Below are 14210 nucleotides of genomic sequence, written 5' to 3' on the forward strand. Positions count from 1 at the left end.
AGGCATTGGTTATTCCCTGCTCTCCCTGAAGGAACCCAGCATCTAACCCTTTGCCTTTGAATCACCAGCTTCCTTGTCATAAAATAAAACCTCCTGGTTGGGCACAGTGTCTGGAACTGCTCCCAAATTCTTGACACAGGTGCAAGAAACTACTCCCAGGAAAATGTTTTGCTTCTCTTACTTCAAGTGTTTTCTTAAATCTGGTGCTCTTCATGAGCTCCTGTCTCCAACCAGCAATGCATGGAAGTGCAAGTGATGTCCCAGGTCAGCTGCCTCAACCACAGCCAATCTCAGGCTTTACTATAAGCCTCTTGCTGGCAGAGGACAAGATTTCCCATCAAGAAAGCCTCATGGAGGGAAAAAGGCACAGGAGCATCAGCAGTGTCCTCATGGCAGAGCCTTACAGGGCTCAGGGGATGCTGGCAACCAAGAAATCAGAGAAACTGAGGTTATGGGGTGTAAGCAGGTGCCTGAGAGGAGCTGTGTGTGGCAGCAGTGTCCTTGCTGGCCAGATGAGACAGGATCTGCTCTTTTGCCTTATTGGTCTCCAGGTTTTTTTTAATATAAAATTGATGGTTAATGAGGTTTGGCCCAGGCATCTTGATACATCAAAATGAGAATTCCTCATGGGGTAGTTTTAGCCACAGCTCTAGCAGAGGATGCAGCAATCCAAGCTGCTCAAAAAAGAGGGGTGTTCTATGTCAGTTTTTGAGTATTTTTGTCTGAGAAAACCCTGCTTTGCTCTGGACCAGAGGCTGGATCTTTTCATGCCCCTTTCTCTCAGTGATTCAGGGAAAGGAGGACACAGGTGCCAGCACTGCCCTCAATTAGTGGACATTCTAGATCCTCTTTGCCATCAGAAGCTAAAACTTCGATCAAAAACCTAAAAAAAAAAACCAAAACAAAAACCCCTAAGCTTTGCACCAGCTCAAGCACTTACAGCATTCCTGGCAGTTATTTTCTTTTTTTTTTTTTTTTTGTCACCACCGTGTGGAATTTCTTTGGGTTTTCCCACCATAGCCCATTTAACACTCAGCTCCCTCCTCAATTCCATCTCTCTAGATGATCACCTGGTGGCAGAGCCTGTCCTGGAGGTGAAGCTGGGAGGGCACCAAGTACCTCTTTTTCCTGCTGTGCCCATCTAGGAGAGATGATGGGAGGGCAGCCCAAAGGCCAGGAGATCACTGGTGTGTGGGAGACAGGGGAGGAGCTCCCCACGGCCCCAAGCAGATTTAGGGTCCTGGCATTGCTTTAACCCCCAACTCTGTTTTTTCCTCCCATCTCGGCTCTCTCCTAGGCCCCAACTCTTTCACGGAGGCCGTGGCTTACATCCAGGCTCAGTATGAGAGCAAGAACAAGTCCACCAACAAGGAGATCTACACCCACATCACCTGTGCCACCGACACCAACAACATCCAGTTCGTCTTCGACGCCGTCACGGACGTCATCATCGCCAACAACCTGCGGGGCTGCGGACTCTACTGAAGCCCCCTCCTCCCCTCCTGCCCACCAGGAGCATCCTCCGGTCCCACGGACAGGTCCCCTCTCTTTTCTTTTTCATCCTCACAAGGTGATGAGGAAGCAACACCTCCATCCCTCCTCCCACCCCAAAAAACCCGGCAGCAAGTTCTGCTATCCGCCCGTTCCCTCCCCCCCCCCCAACTCTCTTTGGGTTTTATTTTGGTTGGTTTTGGGGGGTTGTCCCCTCGCTGCCTCGTTCCCCTCCTCCAGTCCAGCTCAGAGTGCTGCAGGGGGAGGTCAGGCTTTTCCCACCAAGTGCATTTCAGCTGCCAAAAGACAAAAATGCTTCAGTTTATTTAAAAAAGAAAAGGGAAAACTCAAAGCCTTACAGTACCGGTTAGCAAAAGCATAGTGTGAAACCCAGACCTTTTTTTTTTTTTTTTTTAACTTGAAATTAAGGGATATTTTTAATTCTCTTTTTGTTAAAAATCAATATTTCTTTGGGAAGTGCTAGGGACAGCAAGACCATGTTGAGGGTAGCTGCTGGCTCCAGTTCCTACCCCAAAGCTGGAGGGGTCGGTGTTAAACACCATGGCCTGAGTTTGTATATTCCCTTTTTTTTCCAGACAGCTTTTGGAACGTGTACAACAGCCATACTGAGTTCTGCTGGTGCCCAAGATGGACACAGTAACCAACCCTACTAAGCCTTGTCTAAAAGCATTGGTTATCAGTAACAGCTTTTACCTCAAGTGCTTTGAAAATTAATGTTCAGATTTATCCAGTGGTTTCAGTAACCTCCTCCTTAGGCACTTGGGTGAAGGCTGTGGAGCTGCTGGCCTGGGTGGAGTGTGGCAGCAGGGCTTGGACCCTGGCACTGAAGGTGCCCTGGGGATGCTGTCCCCACAGGGACCCTGCACAAAGCATCCTGTCAAGGACAGGGACTCTGCCACCTTTCCCAAAACACCTCCCAGCCCAAGGGATCCCAGCACCACCGATGCTCTTGTGAACACTCAGTGCCTCTGGGGTGCACCAGAAACCTTTAGTCTTGGCTTCTTGAAGGCAAAGTTTGACCTTCAAGTACCTGAAACACAGAGAGGTGCTTTGGGACACCTCACCACGCTCAGGTGACACCACAGAAAACAGGAGCCTCCTGGCTCTTTGGCAAACCCCAGGCATCTAAACACCCTTAAGGAGACAAACCTTGTGCTCTGTGCCTTCCTGGCTGAGTAAAAGCTGAAAAAAAATCACCATCTCCTGCCTGGGCATCCAAGAGAGACAGCTCCAGGTTTGGCATCTCTGGTTGGAGCATCTCTTGACCACCAGCTAATGTGTGAGTGCTGGTTTGTACTGGCACATGGTGGCAAGGGAAGGCTCGGGGAGCTGATTTGAGCCAAGTGATGGAGTGGGAAGGAAAAGTGCAAGGAAGAGAGGGACAGAAGGAAGGAAGAGCAGGAGGAGAAGTGTGGGAAGGGCAGGGGCAGCACCCAGCACAGCAGAATGTGGGAGTCCAGGGGTGGGGTGGGGTACATGTGGCCATCCACCTGCTGTCACCCAGAGCTCTGGGTTCACAGAGGGCAGTGTGAGAGGTGGGGTGTCATGGACATGGAGGGACCCTTAGAAGTCCACCCCAAAAGGTTGTTTGGTGTCCAGGTGAGACAACCAGCTCCGAGATACCAGTTGGATCCTTACCTGTGCCCGGGGGCAGGTGGAAAATTTTGATCCCTGCCTCTTCTCCATCATCCTGGAAAACATCTTCCCAGCTGTCCTCTCTTGGGAACCCAAGCTAGAGGTGTCTTTAGGTCTCAGGAGGAAAGAGTTTTTCTCCAGTGGCATGCCTGAGGGGGACAGTACCTCTTTTTCCTAGGAGAGATGATGGGAGGGCAGCCCAAAGGCCAGGAGAGCATTGGTGTGTGGGAGACAGGGATAGGAGCCTGGGTGGTGCCAGGGAACAGAGAGGACCAGAAGGAGAGATTTTGGGGGTTATTTAAGAGAGAAGTTGCAGAAGGGAGATGAGCATGAGGCAGGTCATGGCAGCAGGAATATGGGAAAAGAAGGGCCAGAGGACAGTCCCTACCAGAGATGGGCTCTGATGGGACAGTGTTCACAGGACAAAACCCCAGCCAGGGACATGACTGGGGACACCCTGGGGAGGAAGCCAAGGTGGCTCTCAGCCATCCAAGCAGCTCACAGTGTGGTTGGCAGCTGTGCCAGTCACCCCCTCAACAGCATTAAATGGTAAAAACTCTACTTAGTGCAGTGCAGTGAGGATCCCTTGCTGCTCTGCTGGACACTGACAGCAATAACACCAGGGCTCTGCCACACGTGATCCTCCCCTGGCTTTGCCTTCACCATCTCAGCCTTAAAATACCTCCAGAGGCATCAGCTCCAGAGAGAGCTGGCCAGCCAGGAAATCCCTTGGGATCCAGCTGGGATCCCCTTCTCTGCTCCTCATGGCCCATCCCAGCCTCATGTCTCATTTTCCCAGGTCCCAGCCCCTCTCCCAGCTCCATTCAGTGCAGGCTCACTCTGCTGCCTGAGTGCAAACCAGAGGAGCACCAAGCACAAGGACTGTGCCTGTCATTGTATTTGCTTTAGCTGAGGGTTTCCAGAGTCCAGGGGAAGATGTTCCAAAGGAAGAAAGGATTCCCAAGGGGAAGCCCCTGCTGGAAGGGAGCAGCTGATGGCAATGGGACAGCACTTCTGCTGCAGGAGGGGCAGGGAATGAGCTGGAGGGGTGCAGAGAGACAGGGATACTTCTGGAGCTTGTCCTGGCATCCAAGCACTCTGTGGGTGTCAGAATAAAGTCCAGGAAGCTGGGGGCTACATCTGGTATGAAAAGGTTGTGTAGCTGTGAGACCCCAGGAGAGTTTGGGTAGCAGCACTCCAAGAGGTTTGGAGATCTCCTGTTCCCACCCCTTGCTGTGGGTGACAAATAAGGAACAGAAGCTGTTCCCAGGGCCAAGCTGAGGCTTCAGGACCCCAGCAGTGTAGAGCATGCCAGAATATGTTGATGAGGATAATTTAAATGAACTTAACCCCAAACTAACCAAACACAGCCAGGTGCTGGGTGCTGTCTGGTTGCCTGGTCCTAGTGTGTTTGTGTCTTTGTCACGGGCCAGGTTTTGTCTTCAGCCTTACAACTAAAAACTCCCACAACCCTTTCCAGGGAGACTGAAACACTCATCACTGCTCTGATGTGTCAGGGGCAGTAGAAATGGTGCTGATGAGCATCATCCAAACCCACCACACCCCTTCACCCCCCCTGCATGCCCAGGGCAGCAGAGATGTGGTCTGGGCAGCACAACAGAATGGACCATGGCTCCTGCCTCCCAAAGGGAAGAGCAGCACCCCAAACTTGGGAGTCCTTTATAATTTCTGAGGTGCTGCCATAACACCAGGTAACTGATACTGGCTGGGGCCAGGTAACCTGTGTCCAGCTGGGATGTCCAAACCCCCCCTGCCCCAGCCCCTCTGCAGCTCCCTGGAGGTCAGTGATGACCACGGGGTGATGCTCCTCAGGGAGACAAAGGAGAATAAGAGGAGGAAATGTTAACACCCAGAGCCATCCCCAGTCTGGCATTCCCTTTGGCACACTGGATGTCTAAAGCTTCACTTTGGCTGCTGCTGCTGTGCCACAAGTGCCCTGAGGATTTGCTGGCCAAGGATGGAAGCAGCATTTGGAAGACAAAATGCTTCCAGTGCTTAAACACTAATGATGCTCCTGCCTGGTGGCCACGGGGAGATTTTTTTTTTTTGGCTCCAAAACTCCTGCCAAAGCATTACTCACTGCTGCCTTCCTGCATCCTCCCAGGTCATCTCTGACACTTGTGCCTTCTGCAGGCAACCTCTTGCCCTGGGCCTTTTCTCAACACCAGCAACCACTGCAGCTGCAGAGCCACCCATCCTTCCTGCAGTGGCCAGGCCTGGTGGGAGGACCAGCAGCAAAGACACAGCAGGAAAGCAGCCTCCAGACACCTCAGAGGCCAAGTTTTTTTCCTTTAACAAGCAGAGCTGAGACTTGTGTTGGCAGGTAAGGCCAGAGAAGCCTGGCAGAGCAGGGCAGTGAGATGCTCACCGTGCCCCTGCCCTCCTGCCAGATGTGGCCAGGTCCAGCCAAGGGTCAGCCACATCCACCCTCCTGAGAAAACTCCCAGCTCAATCTTACTCAGGAGTTTTTAGGAGAATTAGCTTCTTGCTAATTACTTCTTAGCCAGCTTTCCTGGGTGGTCAGCCAGCCCAGCCCTCTGGGGAGGGGGAGCATCCTCAGAAGGAAGCTGCTCTGCCTCCTCTGTAGATGTGATTTTTGTTTTCCAGGCCACTAAAAATATTAATGAGAGCAGCCTACACTGTCATGGACATTAAAATTTATCTGGTGGGCTTAACCTATTGTGGCAGGAGCCCAGTGCTTGCCTGCAAGGGGACACAGGCTTTGTTCTCAGGCCAGGAAGGCAGCCTCCAGAGGGTCAGGATGGGACACAGAAAATGTCCTTTTGCCAAAACTTTGCCCCCTGTGCCTGGTGACTGCTCTGTGAAGTGTGGGGCAGCCCTGGCTGTGCAGCTGCAGGGGCAGAGCTCACCCCTGGGGCTTGTGCAAAGGAACCAGCCCTGCACCAGCAGCCTCTGTGGTGCCTCCCAGCATTTCATGGCCAAAACATCTCTGGGAGCCAGGGAATGTTGCTGAGTTCCTAGGAACAAGGCTGACAGTTTGGGAAGTCAATTAGAGAAGCTTAGTCCTAGTGTGTTTGTGCCTTTGTCACGGGCCAGGTTTTGTCTTCAGCCTTACAACTAAAAACTCCCACAACCCTTTCCAAGGAGACTGAAACACTCATCACTGCTCTGATGTGTCAGGGGCAGTAGAAATGGTGCTGATGAGCATCATCCAAACCCACCACACACCTTCATCCCCCCTGCATGCCCAGGGCAGCAGAGATGTGGTCTGGGCAGCACAACAGAATGGACCATGGCTCCTGCCTCCCAAAGGGAAGAGCAGCACCCCAAACTTGGGAGTCCTTTACCATTTCTGAGGTGCTGCCATAAGACAATTGACACTGACAGAGGGAGTTATCTGACCTCTATAAGACATTTCACTGAGAACATGGCTATGGAAAGGGTCTTCTCCCAGGACCACTGATGTCTGAGCCAGCAGCCTGTGAGATCTTTGTCTGTGCCAGGGAACCCCAGTGAGCACAACACTTAAATGTTGTTAATGAGAGGAGGAGGACCAAAGCCTCCCAGGTGGATGAAAAGGGAAGGAGTTGGATTGGAGATAGGACAAAACCATCCCCATCTCCTGGAAAGGACAGCTTGGTTCCCCACAGGCCCCAGGCACAGCAGGGATGGGGAGGAATAACCTGGGGAGGAGGTGGAGGGCTGGGAGCCAGCCCCACACTCACTGCCCCTGCCCCTCTCCCACCCAGCATCTTGGAAATCACACATGAGACCAAACCCTGACCATCCTGTAGTGCAGGCAAGCAGCTCCATGTCTGACCCCCAGCTCCAGCAGGGGAGAGGAGATGGTAGTGGGTCACAACCCTATTTCCACCATTGCCTGGGGCTCAGCAGCTTTTTCTGTGCTGGAGCAACCCAGTGGTGCTTGGCAAGCAAAGAGGTTTTTTTCCACCACCACCCATTGCCCCGTTACGTTGCCCAGTCCCTAATTTAACCCCCTCACCCCTCTTCCCTCACCTCCCTTCCTCTCCTTCAGCTTGACAAAGGAATGGTGCCCATCACCCTGCCTCTGGGCTCCCCACCACATCTCTTCCCACAGGATCGCCGGAGGCTGCCACAATTTTCCTTTTGCTGGTTTCCCACTAAATTGTTTCTCCTGCATGTTTGATGGCCCAAACTGTATTAACTGTAATTTTGTATGAAGAGTGACTGTCCATTGGTTTAATAGAGCATTAGTTATTGTAATAATTTATTGGCTATCTGTAATGTATTTATTAGTTACAAAATGTTAATAAAGTGCCAGCTCTTTTCTAGTGTAAGAGGGTTTTTGTCGTGTCTCCCTTGAGCTTCTCCAGCCTGTTTTTTCATCCTGCATCTGCTCCCTGCACACACACACACAAAAAAAACAACATCTCTGCAGTGTCAGTCATCTGCTACGGTGCCATTTGTGGGGAAATGAGGGATTCAGAAAGGACAGAACCAAAACGTGGTGCATTTTATGTAAGTATTTCGTGGGATATTTGATTTTTCCTGCTGTTTTTAAGTAGATCAACTCTACCTTGGTTTCTCTTCGTTCCTGGGCTACGTTACTCTCCTACCCCTGTGATTCCAGGTCAGAACATCCATGCTTTTCCTCAGCTACTGCCAGCCCCCCACTGGTGTCTGTGTGTCCCCTGTGGGCACCCAGCAGTGGGATGCTCAGCACAGGCACCAGAGGGGGGGCAGAGCATCCCTGCAGCCCCATTGCTCCCTCCAGTACCTCAGCTGCAAACTTTGCATTTCTTCTCTTGGTGTGAGCAGAGCCATTTCTGGTTCAATTCAGCCCCTGCTGCTTTTGCCTTCTTGCAGTAACACAGCACTCAGAGCACCTTTGGGATAACTTGGGCCACTTTGTTCCTTTCCCTTCAAACCAAAGATTTTTCCATTGCTCATGGCATGAAATGGAAGCAAAGAACTTGAAGAAACCAGGAGAACGTTTTCCACAAACCTCAGCAAAGAAAAATTTACCTTTTTTTTTCCTGCTGACTTCACCATTTTCCAGTGATACAACTTCAGCAGCACCCATCCTTGGACACATCTGGAGGTCCCATCTGTGGATCAGACAGAATTATTGGCCAGTTCTGAGAAAAACTTACAGCTGAGAGGGAAGTGATGTTTCTTTGCATATTTCTTGGGGATTTTTAAACGCCTGCACAGGTGTCCAGGGCTCCAAAGTCACCAGGGTTGTTTTCCTCATGCTTGGGATTTTCACTCCCCCAGGCACGTGCTTTGTTTCAGATGCTTCACCATCATCCTCAGTCCTTTATATAAATATCATAGATACAAGAAACAACAAGGAAAAATGAAAACCACCCAGATAGTGTCCACGACAACCTCAAGACCTGGCCTTTCTGCAACAGCCACAAGTCAAGAAGAACCATGTCAAGCTTCTGGTTTCCCCATGGGGCTGTTTTGTTCATAGACAAGGATCAAAAGAGGTCCTGAAGCTCTGGAAAGAGGGACAGCTTGGCATCCCTCCCTGCTCCTTGCCAAGGAACTGCCAGTGCAGTAGCAAAGCCTCTTAGATATCTGCTAAATTTTGCATGCAAAGCTGCAGTCCAAGTGTAGCTAATGAAGTGACTCACTAATAAAGCATTCATGGAAAACTCCAAAAAATGTGTAATTGGGTCATCATTTCCTTAGGAAATGCACGTTCTCAGGAGGCTTCAGCAAGTCCCCCACCACAAAAATAAATGGAGATGTGGGGGATGTTTGGCACAGGAGGGTTTTCCCTGGCAGCCAGGACTGCAGGGCTTGGCCCCACAACACGGGGAGGCTTCAGCTTTGGGCTGCCCTAAGCCCTGGCCTTGATGCTGCAAACTTTCTGGTTCAAGTGGTCAACTAAGTGGGTGTCAGCAAGCAAAAAGGTGCCAGATTCCCAAGGCTGTCAGGGGAGCAGCAGGGAATGGCTTTCTGGTTATTTTTCAAGAGGAAGTTAATGACTGAGAAAAGTTTGAGGGATCCTGGAGAACTTTATCTGTCCTGCCCAGCAACACCTTCCCATGATGGGGGGTGCAGGCAGCTGCTGTCACTCGGGTGAAGCAGGAGTTGGTTCTGCTGGATGGTGCCCTGCAACCACCAAGCCAGGCAGGAAAACCTCACCACATCCTCCTCCTGTCCTTCTGTCTGCTCTCCACTCCTTTCCCATAACAAATCCTGCATGGGGAGAAATTGCTTCATATGGGTTTTGTCCACACGTGAAAGGACAATTATTTTTTATTATTTACAGCTTTGCTTCTATTTATGCTCCTACTAAAATTCTTCCATGCTTAACACCTTCCCGGACCATCCAGGATGCTCTAGGCATGGGGGAGGCACCAGCACCACTTCCCTCCATGTGGCAGCTCTGGGATCACCCAGGAATTGGAAAAACTGGGACTGGGAAAGCTCCCTGCAGCCCAGGGCACCCTGGCTGCCACTCTGTCCATCCTGTGGGCACAGGATGAGGCTTCAGGGTTGCCCAGCCCCTGGAGAGCTGCAGGGAAGACCAAAGAGCTGCAACCCATTTTCCCAGCTCTTGGGTTTATGCAGAAGGTGAGAAGAGGAGAAGGGTAGAACAGGAGAGATTTCTGCTCTTCCTTACAGCTTCAGGTGCCAGCCCTGCCAGAGCACCCAGCAGAGAGGAGCAGCTGCATCCTCCAGCCTGGGATATGAGCAACTCTCTGCTTTTCTCCACCTTTACAACCACCTCATATTTACCACTGTCTAACTTTAAAAGAATTTTTTTTTTTTTTTTTTTTCCTTTCTAAGCATTTCAGTTCAGAAAATTGCTCTCCTCTCTTTCTAACTCTTTCTCTTTGCCTCTCTCTCTCTCTCTCTCCCCCTTCTCCTCCCTCCGTGCTCCCTGTTGCAGAACCGCATGCACGAATCTCTCATGCTCTTCGACTCCATCTGTAACAACAAATTCTTCATCGATACCTCCATCATTCTCTTCCTCAACAAGAAAGATCTCTTTGCTGAGAAGATCAAGAAATCACCCCTGACCATCTGCTTCCCTGAATACACAGGTAGGAGCTGGGGCTGGCATGGAGGGGGGGGCAGCCTGGGGTGATGCCCCTGCCTCAAAGCTGGGCAGTGGGATCGGGTGCTTTGGAGCCACCTCCCAGAATCTGAAGGGGCTCCAGGAAGGCTGAGAGGGACTGTGGGGAAGGGCTTGGAGTGATGGGATGAGGGGCAGTGGTTTGAATGAGAGGAGATTTAGGTGGGATGTTAGGAACAAGTTCTTTGAATCCTAGAATCATAGAATGGGCTGGGTTGGAAGGGACCTCAGAGCTCATCAAGTCCAACCCTTGATCCACTCCCCCCGTGGTTCCCAGCCCATGGCACTGAGTGCCACATCCAGGCTCTTTTGAAATATCTCCAGGGATGGAGAATCCACCCCTTCCCTGGGCAGCCCATTCCAATGGCTGATCACCCTCTCCAGCAAGAAATTCTTTCTCATGTCCAACCTAAACCTCCCCTGGCACAACTTGAGACCTCTTGTGCCCTCTTGTCTTGCTGAGAGTTGCCTGGGAAAAGAGCCCAACCCCCCCCTGGCTCCAACCTCCTTTCAGGGAGTTGGAGAGAGTGATGAGGTCTCCCCTGAGCCTCCTCTTCTCCAGCCTCAACACCCCCAGCTCCCTCAGCCCTTCCTCACAGCACTTGTGCTGGATCCCTTCCCAGCCTCCTTGCTCTTCTCTGGACCTGCTCCAGCACCTCAATCTCCTTCCTGAGCTGAGGGGCCCAGAACTGGACACAGGACTCAAGCTCTGGCCTCCCCAGGGCTGAGCACAGGGGCAGAATCCCTTCCCTGGACCTGCTGGCCACGCTGTTCCTGAGCCAGCCCAGGATGCCATTGGCATTTGCCATGAGGATGGAGGAACAAGGGCACAGGTTGCCCATGGCTGAGGCCTCATCCCTGGAGATATTCAAGGTGAGGCTTGAGGAGGCTCTGAGCAACCTGAGCTGGGTGAGGGTGTCCCTGCTGACTGCAGGGGGGTTGGGCTGGGTGACCCTTGGAGGTCCCTTCTTTCCAACCCAACTTATTCAAGGATTCTACACAGTGGTAGATGCAATGACTCCCAGAGGCCCCAAGAGCCCTGCTGCCCAACCTCCATCCTAATGGATATAAAAATTTGCTTTGGCAAAGGTTCTAAAATATCTTCAGATCTAAGAGGAGGTCCCTTCCAACCCAAATTATTCTGTGATTTATAGGGAGGAGCATGGAGGGATGCTGACACCTTCCCTCTGTGTCCTTGGGGTGGGGTCAGGTCCTCTGTGCAGTCAGTTCTTGCAGCAAAGATGCCCACTCAGCCAGTGGGACAGAGATGGTCAAGGTGAGAGAAATGGAGATGAGTTTTCATGAGTCTGGCCACAAAGAGCTGTGGAAAGAAGCCTTGGTGAGTCAGCTCCTCACTACCTGAGCCATCCCATTTGCTGATGGCTCCTGAGGTCCTCCTGGAGGAGCCAAGACACACAATTGCACCTCCTGTCTGCATCCTCCCAGGAGTGCCTTGGCACAGGGTATGGATTGAGAGGGGAAGAGCCCCTCTGCAAGAGAAATCTCTGAAACTACAAGAGAATCACACATTTAACCAGAAAAGAACAAGAAGAGGCTGGAGGAAGAACAGATGTCCACTCAGAATTTTCTAATGGAAAGGAAAACAAAACCCATTCCAAATCAGAGGCCTCAGCATCTCCTACAGATACTTGGATGTCTCTGAACTGTTCCACAGAGAGCAGACCCTGGAACTCATCAAGCCAGCACCCACTGCCCCCTGGCAGAAGCCCCTCAACATTTCCACAGGAGGTTTTTAGACTCCTCCATCAGGAAAGGAACAGGATTTTGTTCCCAGCTGCCTGGTGGGACATCCCAAACCAGCCCACAGAGAGCTCCAGGCCACGTCCCAGATACCCTGGTGGCCCCAGGCCACCTCTCCTCTCCTCCAGCCAACCTCCACATGGGGAAGGAAGGGAACAGGCGAGCTGGAAAAGGAAAATAAATCTCCAGATAATAGGGGCTCTTCCAAAGGCGATTTCAGGGGCGTAATTCAGGCTTAGTGACTTCCCGGGAGGGGCTGGGCACAGCCACTCACTGCCATAAGCAGCTTAATGCAATAATGCACATTTTTCCACTCAAACATCTGGCCCCTCTCCAGCCACTGCACGGAGCTTCCCCAGTTCACAGGGTGGCAAGTGCAGGGCAGCACATCCCAGAGGGAGGGGGGGTCCTGTCCCTCCACATCCTCCTCACCCACCCCAAAGCCTTGAGGGAGCCCCCTTACCCAGCACCACGGGGGGCTCAACAGACAGCACCCACGGGTGACACTGTGGGAGTCACCACCCCTCCCTCCCCAGCTTAGAGGGACACCCAGCCCCCCAGCCTCTCTCCAGTCCCCCCGGGGATGGAGCAGGAGCAAGGAGCAGGAGAAGGAGCAGGAAAAGGAGCAGGAAAAGGAGCAGGAAAAGGAGCAGGAAAAGGAGCAGGAAAAGGAGCAGGAAAAGGAGCAGGAAAAGGAGCAGGAAAAGGAGCAGGAAAAGGAGAAGGAAAAGGAGAAGGAAAAGGAGAAGGAAAAGGAGAAGGAAAAGGAGAAGGAGCAGGAGCAGGAGCAAGAGCAGGAGCAGGAGCAGGAGCAGGAGCAGGAGCAAGAGAAGGAGCAGGAGAAGGAGCAGGAGAAGGAGCAGGAGAAGGAGCAGGAGAAGGAGAAGGAAAAGGAGAAGGAAAAGGAGAAGGAAAAGGAGAAGGAAAAGGAGAAGGAAAAGGAGAAGGAGCAGGAGAAGGAGAAGGAAAAGGAGAAGGAAAAGGAAAAGGAGAAGGAAAAGGAAAAGGAAAAGGAGAAGGAAAAGGAGAAGGAAAAGGAGAAGGAAAAGGAGAAGGAAAAGGAGAAGGAAAAGGAGAAGGAAAAGGAGAAGGAAAAGGAGAAGGAAAAGGAGAAGGAAAAGGAGAAGGAAAAGGAAAAGGAGAAGGAAAAGGAGAAGGAAAAGGAGAAGGAAAAGGAGAAGGAAAAGGAGAAGGAAAAGGAGAAGGAAAAGGAGAAGGAAAAGGAGAAGGAGAAGGAAAAAAAGGAGAAGGAAAAAAAGGAGAAGGAAAAGGAGGAGAAGGAAAAGGAGGAGAAGGAAAAGGAGAAGAAGGAAAAGGAGAAGGAAAAGGAGAAGGAAAAGGAGAAGGAAAAGGAGAAGGAAAAGGAGAAGGAAAAGGAGAAGGAAAAGGAGAAGGAAAAGGAGAAGGAAAAGGAGAAGGAAAAGAAACTCCCCCAAAAGCTTCTGCTGCCATTCGGGGGATAAAAGGAGAAGGGGGTGGGGAGGGCAAAGGGGCAGCACCTGGAAGGGGAGGGGGCGGCGGCGATGGGGCGCAGGTGTGTGCGGTTTGGGGTTAAAAAGGGAGAAAAAGGGCAGGGGCGGGGCGGGTAAACAAACCCAGCTGGGGGGCGAATTGGGAGGAGAAATGAAAATTGTTTTGCCTGCTGGGGGTTTTATTATTATTATTATAAATAAAGCACTTTGCGGGCAGTGAGGGGCCGGGTGCCCAACAGCCCTGACCCCCCCCAAACCCAAACCCAAACCCAAACCCAAACCCAAACCCTGCTCTGTCCTCAGGTTCCAACACTTACGAGGACGCGGCCGCCTACATCCAGACTCAGTTCGAGAACAAGAACCGCTCCCCCAACAAGGAGATTTACTGCCACATGACTTGCGCCACGGACACGAACAACATCCAGGTGGTGTTCGACGCAGTCACCGACATCATCATTGCCAACAACCTGCGGGGCTGCGGCTTGTACTGACCCTTCACACCCCCACATCCCCTCCCCGGCGCCCAGAGACTTCTTGGGTGGCAGTCCTGGCGCCGGGGGAGAAAAGGAAAAAAAAAAAAAAAACCCGAAAATGATAAGAATTTAAAAAAAAAAAAAAAAAAAAAAAACAAAAAAAAAAAAAACCCGACACGGAGACACACACAGACACACACACAGCGCGCGGGGAAAAAAAAAAAAAAAATAAATAGAAAAAGAGAAACAAAGCGAAGGAATGAAAAAATAAAAACCAACAATAATGATAATAATAAT

The 14210-nt window shown here is 51.4% G+C and overlaps 1 protein-coding gene across 2 annotated transcripts in view; it reads left to right on the forward strand.

The window, feature by feature from the left end:
* GNAO1 (G protein subunit alpha o1) overlaps positions 1–14210 on the forward strand; it is a 141559-nt gene extending 127349 nt beyond the window's left edge. Inside the window, exons 7-8 of one of the 2 annotated variants that reach the window (XM_071757036.1) lie at positions 10022–10175; positions 13744–14210. In XM_071757036.1, the coding sequence (XP_071613137.1) occupies positions 10022–10175; positions 13744–13931 (342 nt within the window). In that variant the 3' untranslated portion in view covers positions 13932–14210. Of the gene's footprint in view, positions 1–1297; positions 4544–10021; positions 10176–13743 lie in introns of those variants that run through there. The other variant, XM_071757037.1, reaches the window with a different exon arrangement.

This window comes from Heliangelus exortis, chromosome 13 (assembly GCF_036169615.1).
Source record: "Heliangelus exortis chromosome 13, bHelExo1.hap1, whole genome shotgun sequence".
NCBI lineage: Eukaryota > Metazoa > Chordata > Aves > Apodiformes > Trochilidae > Heliangelus > Heliangelus exortis.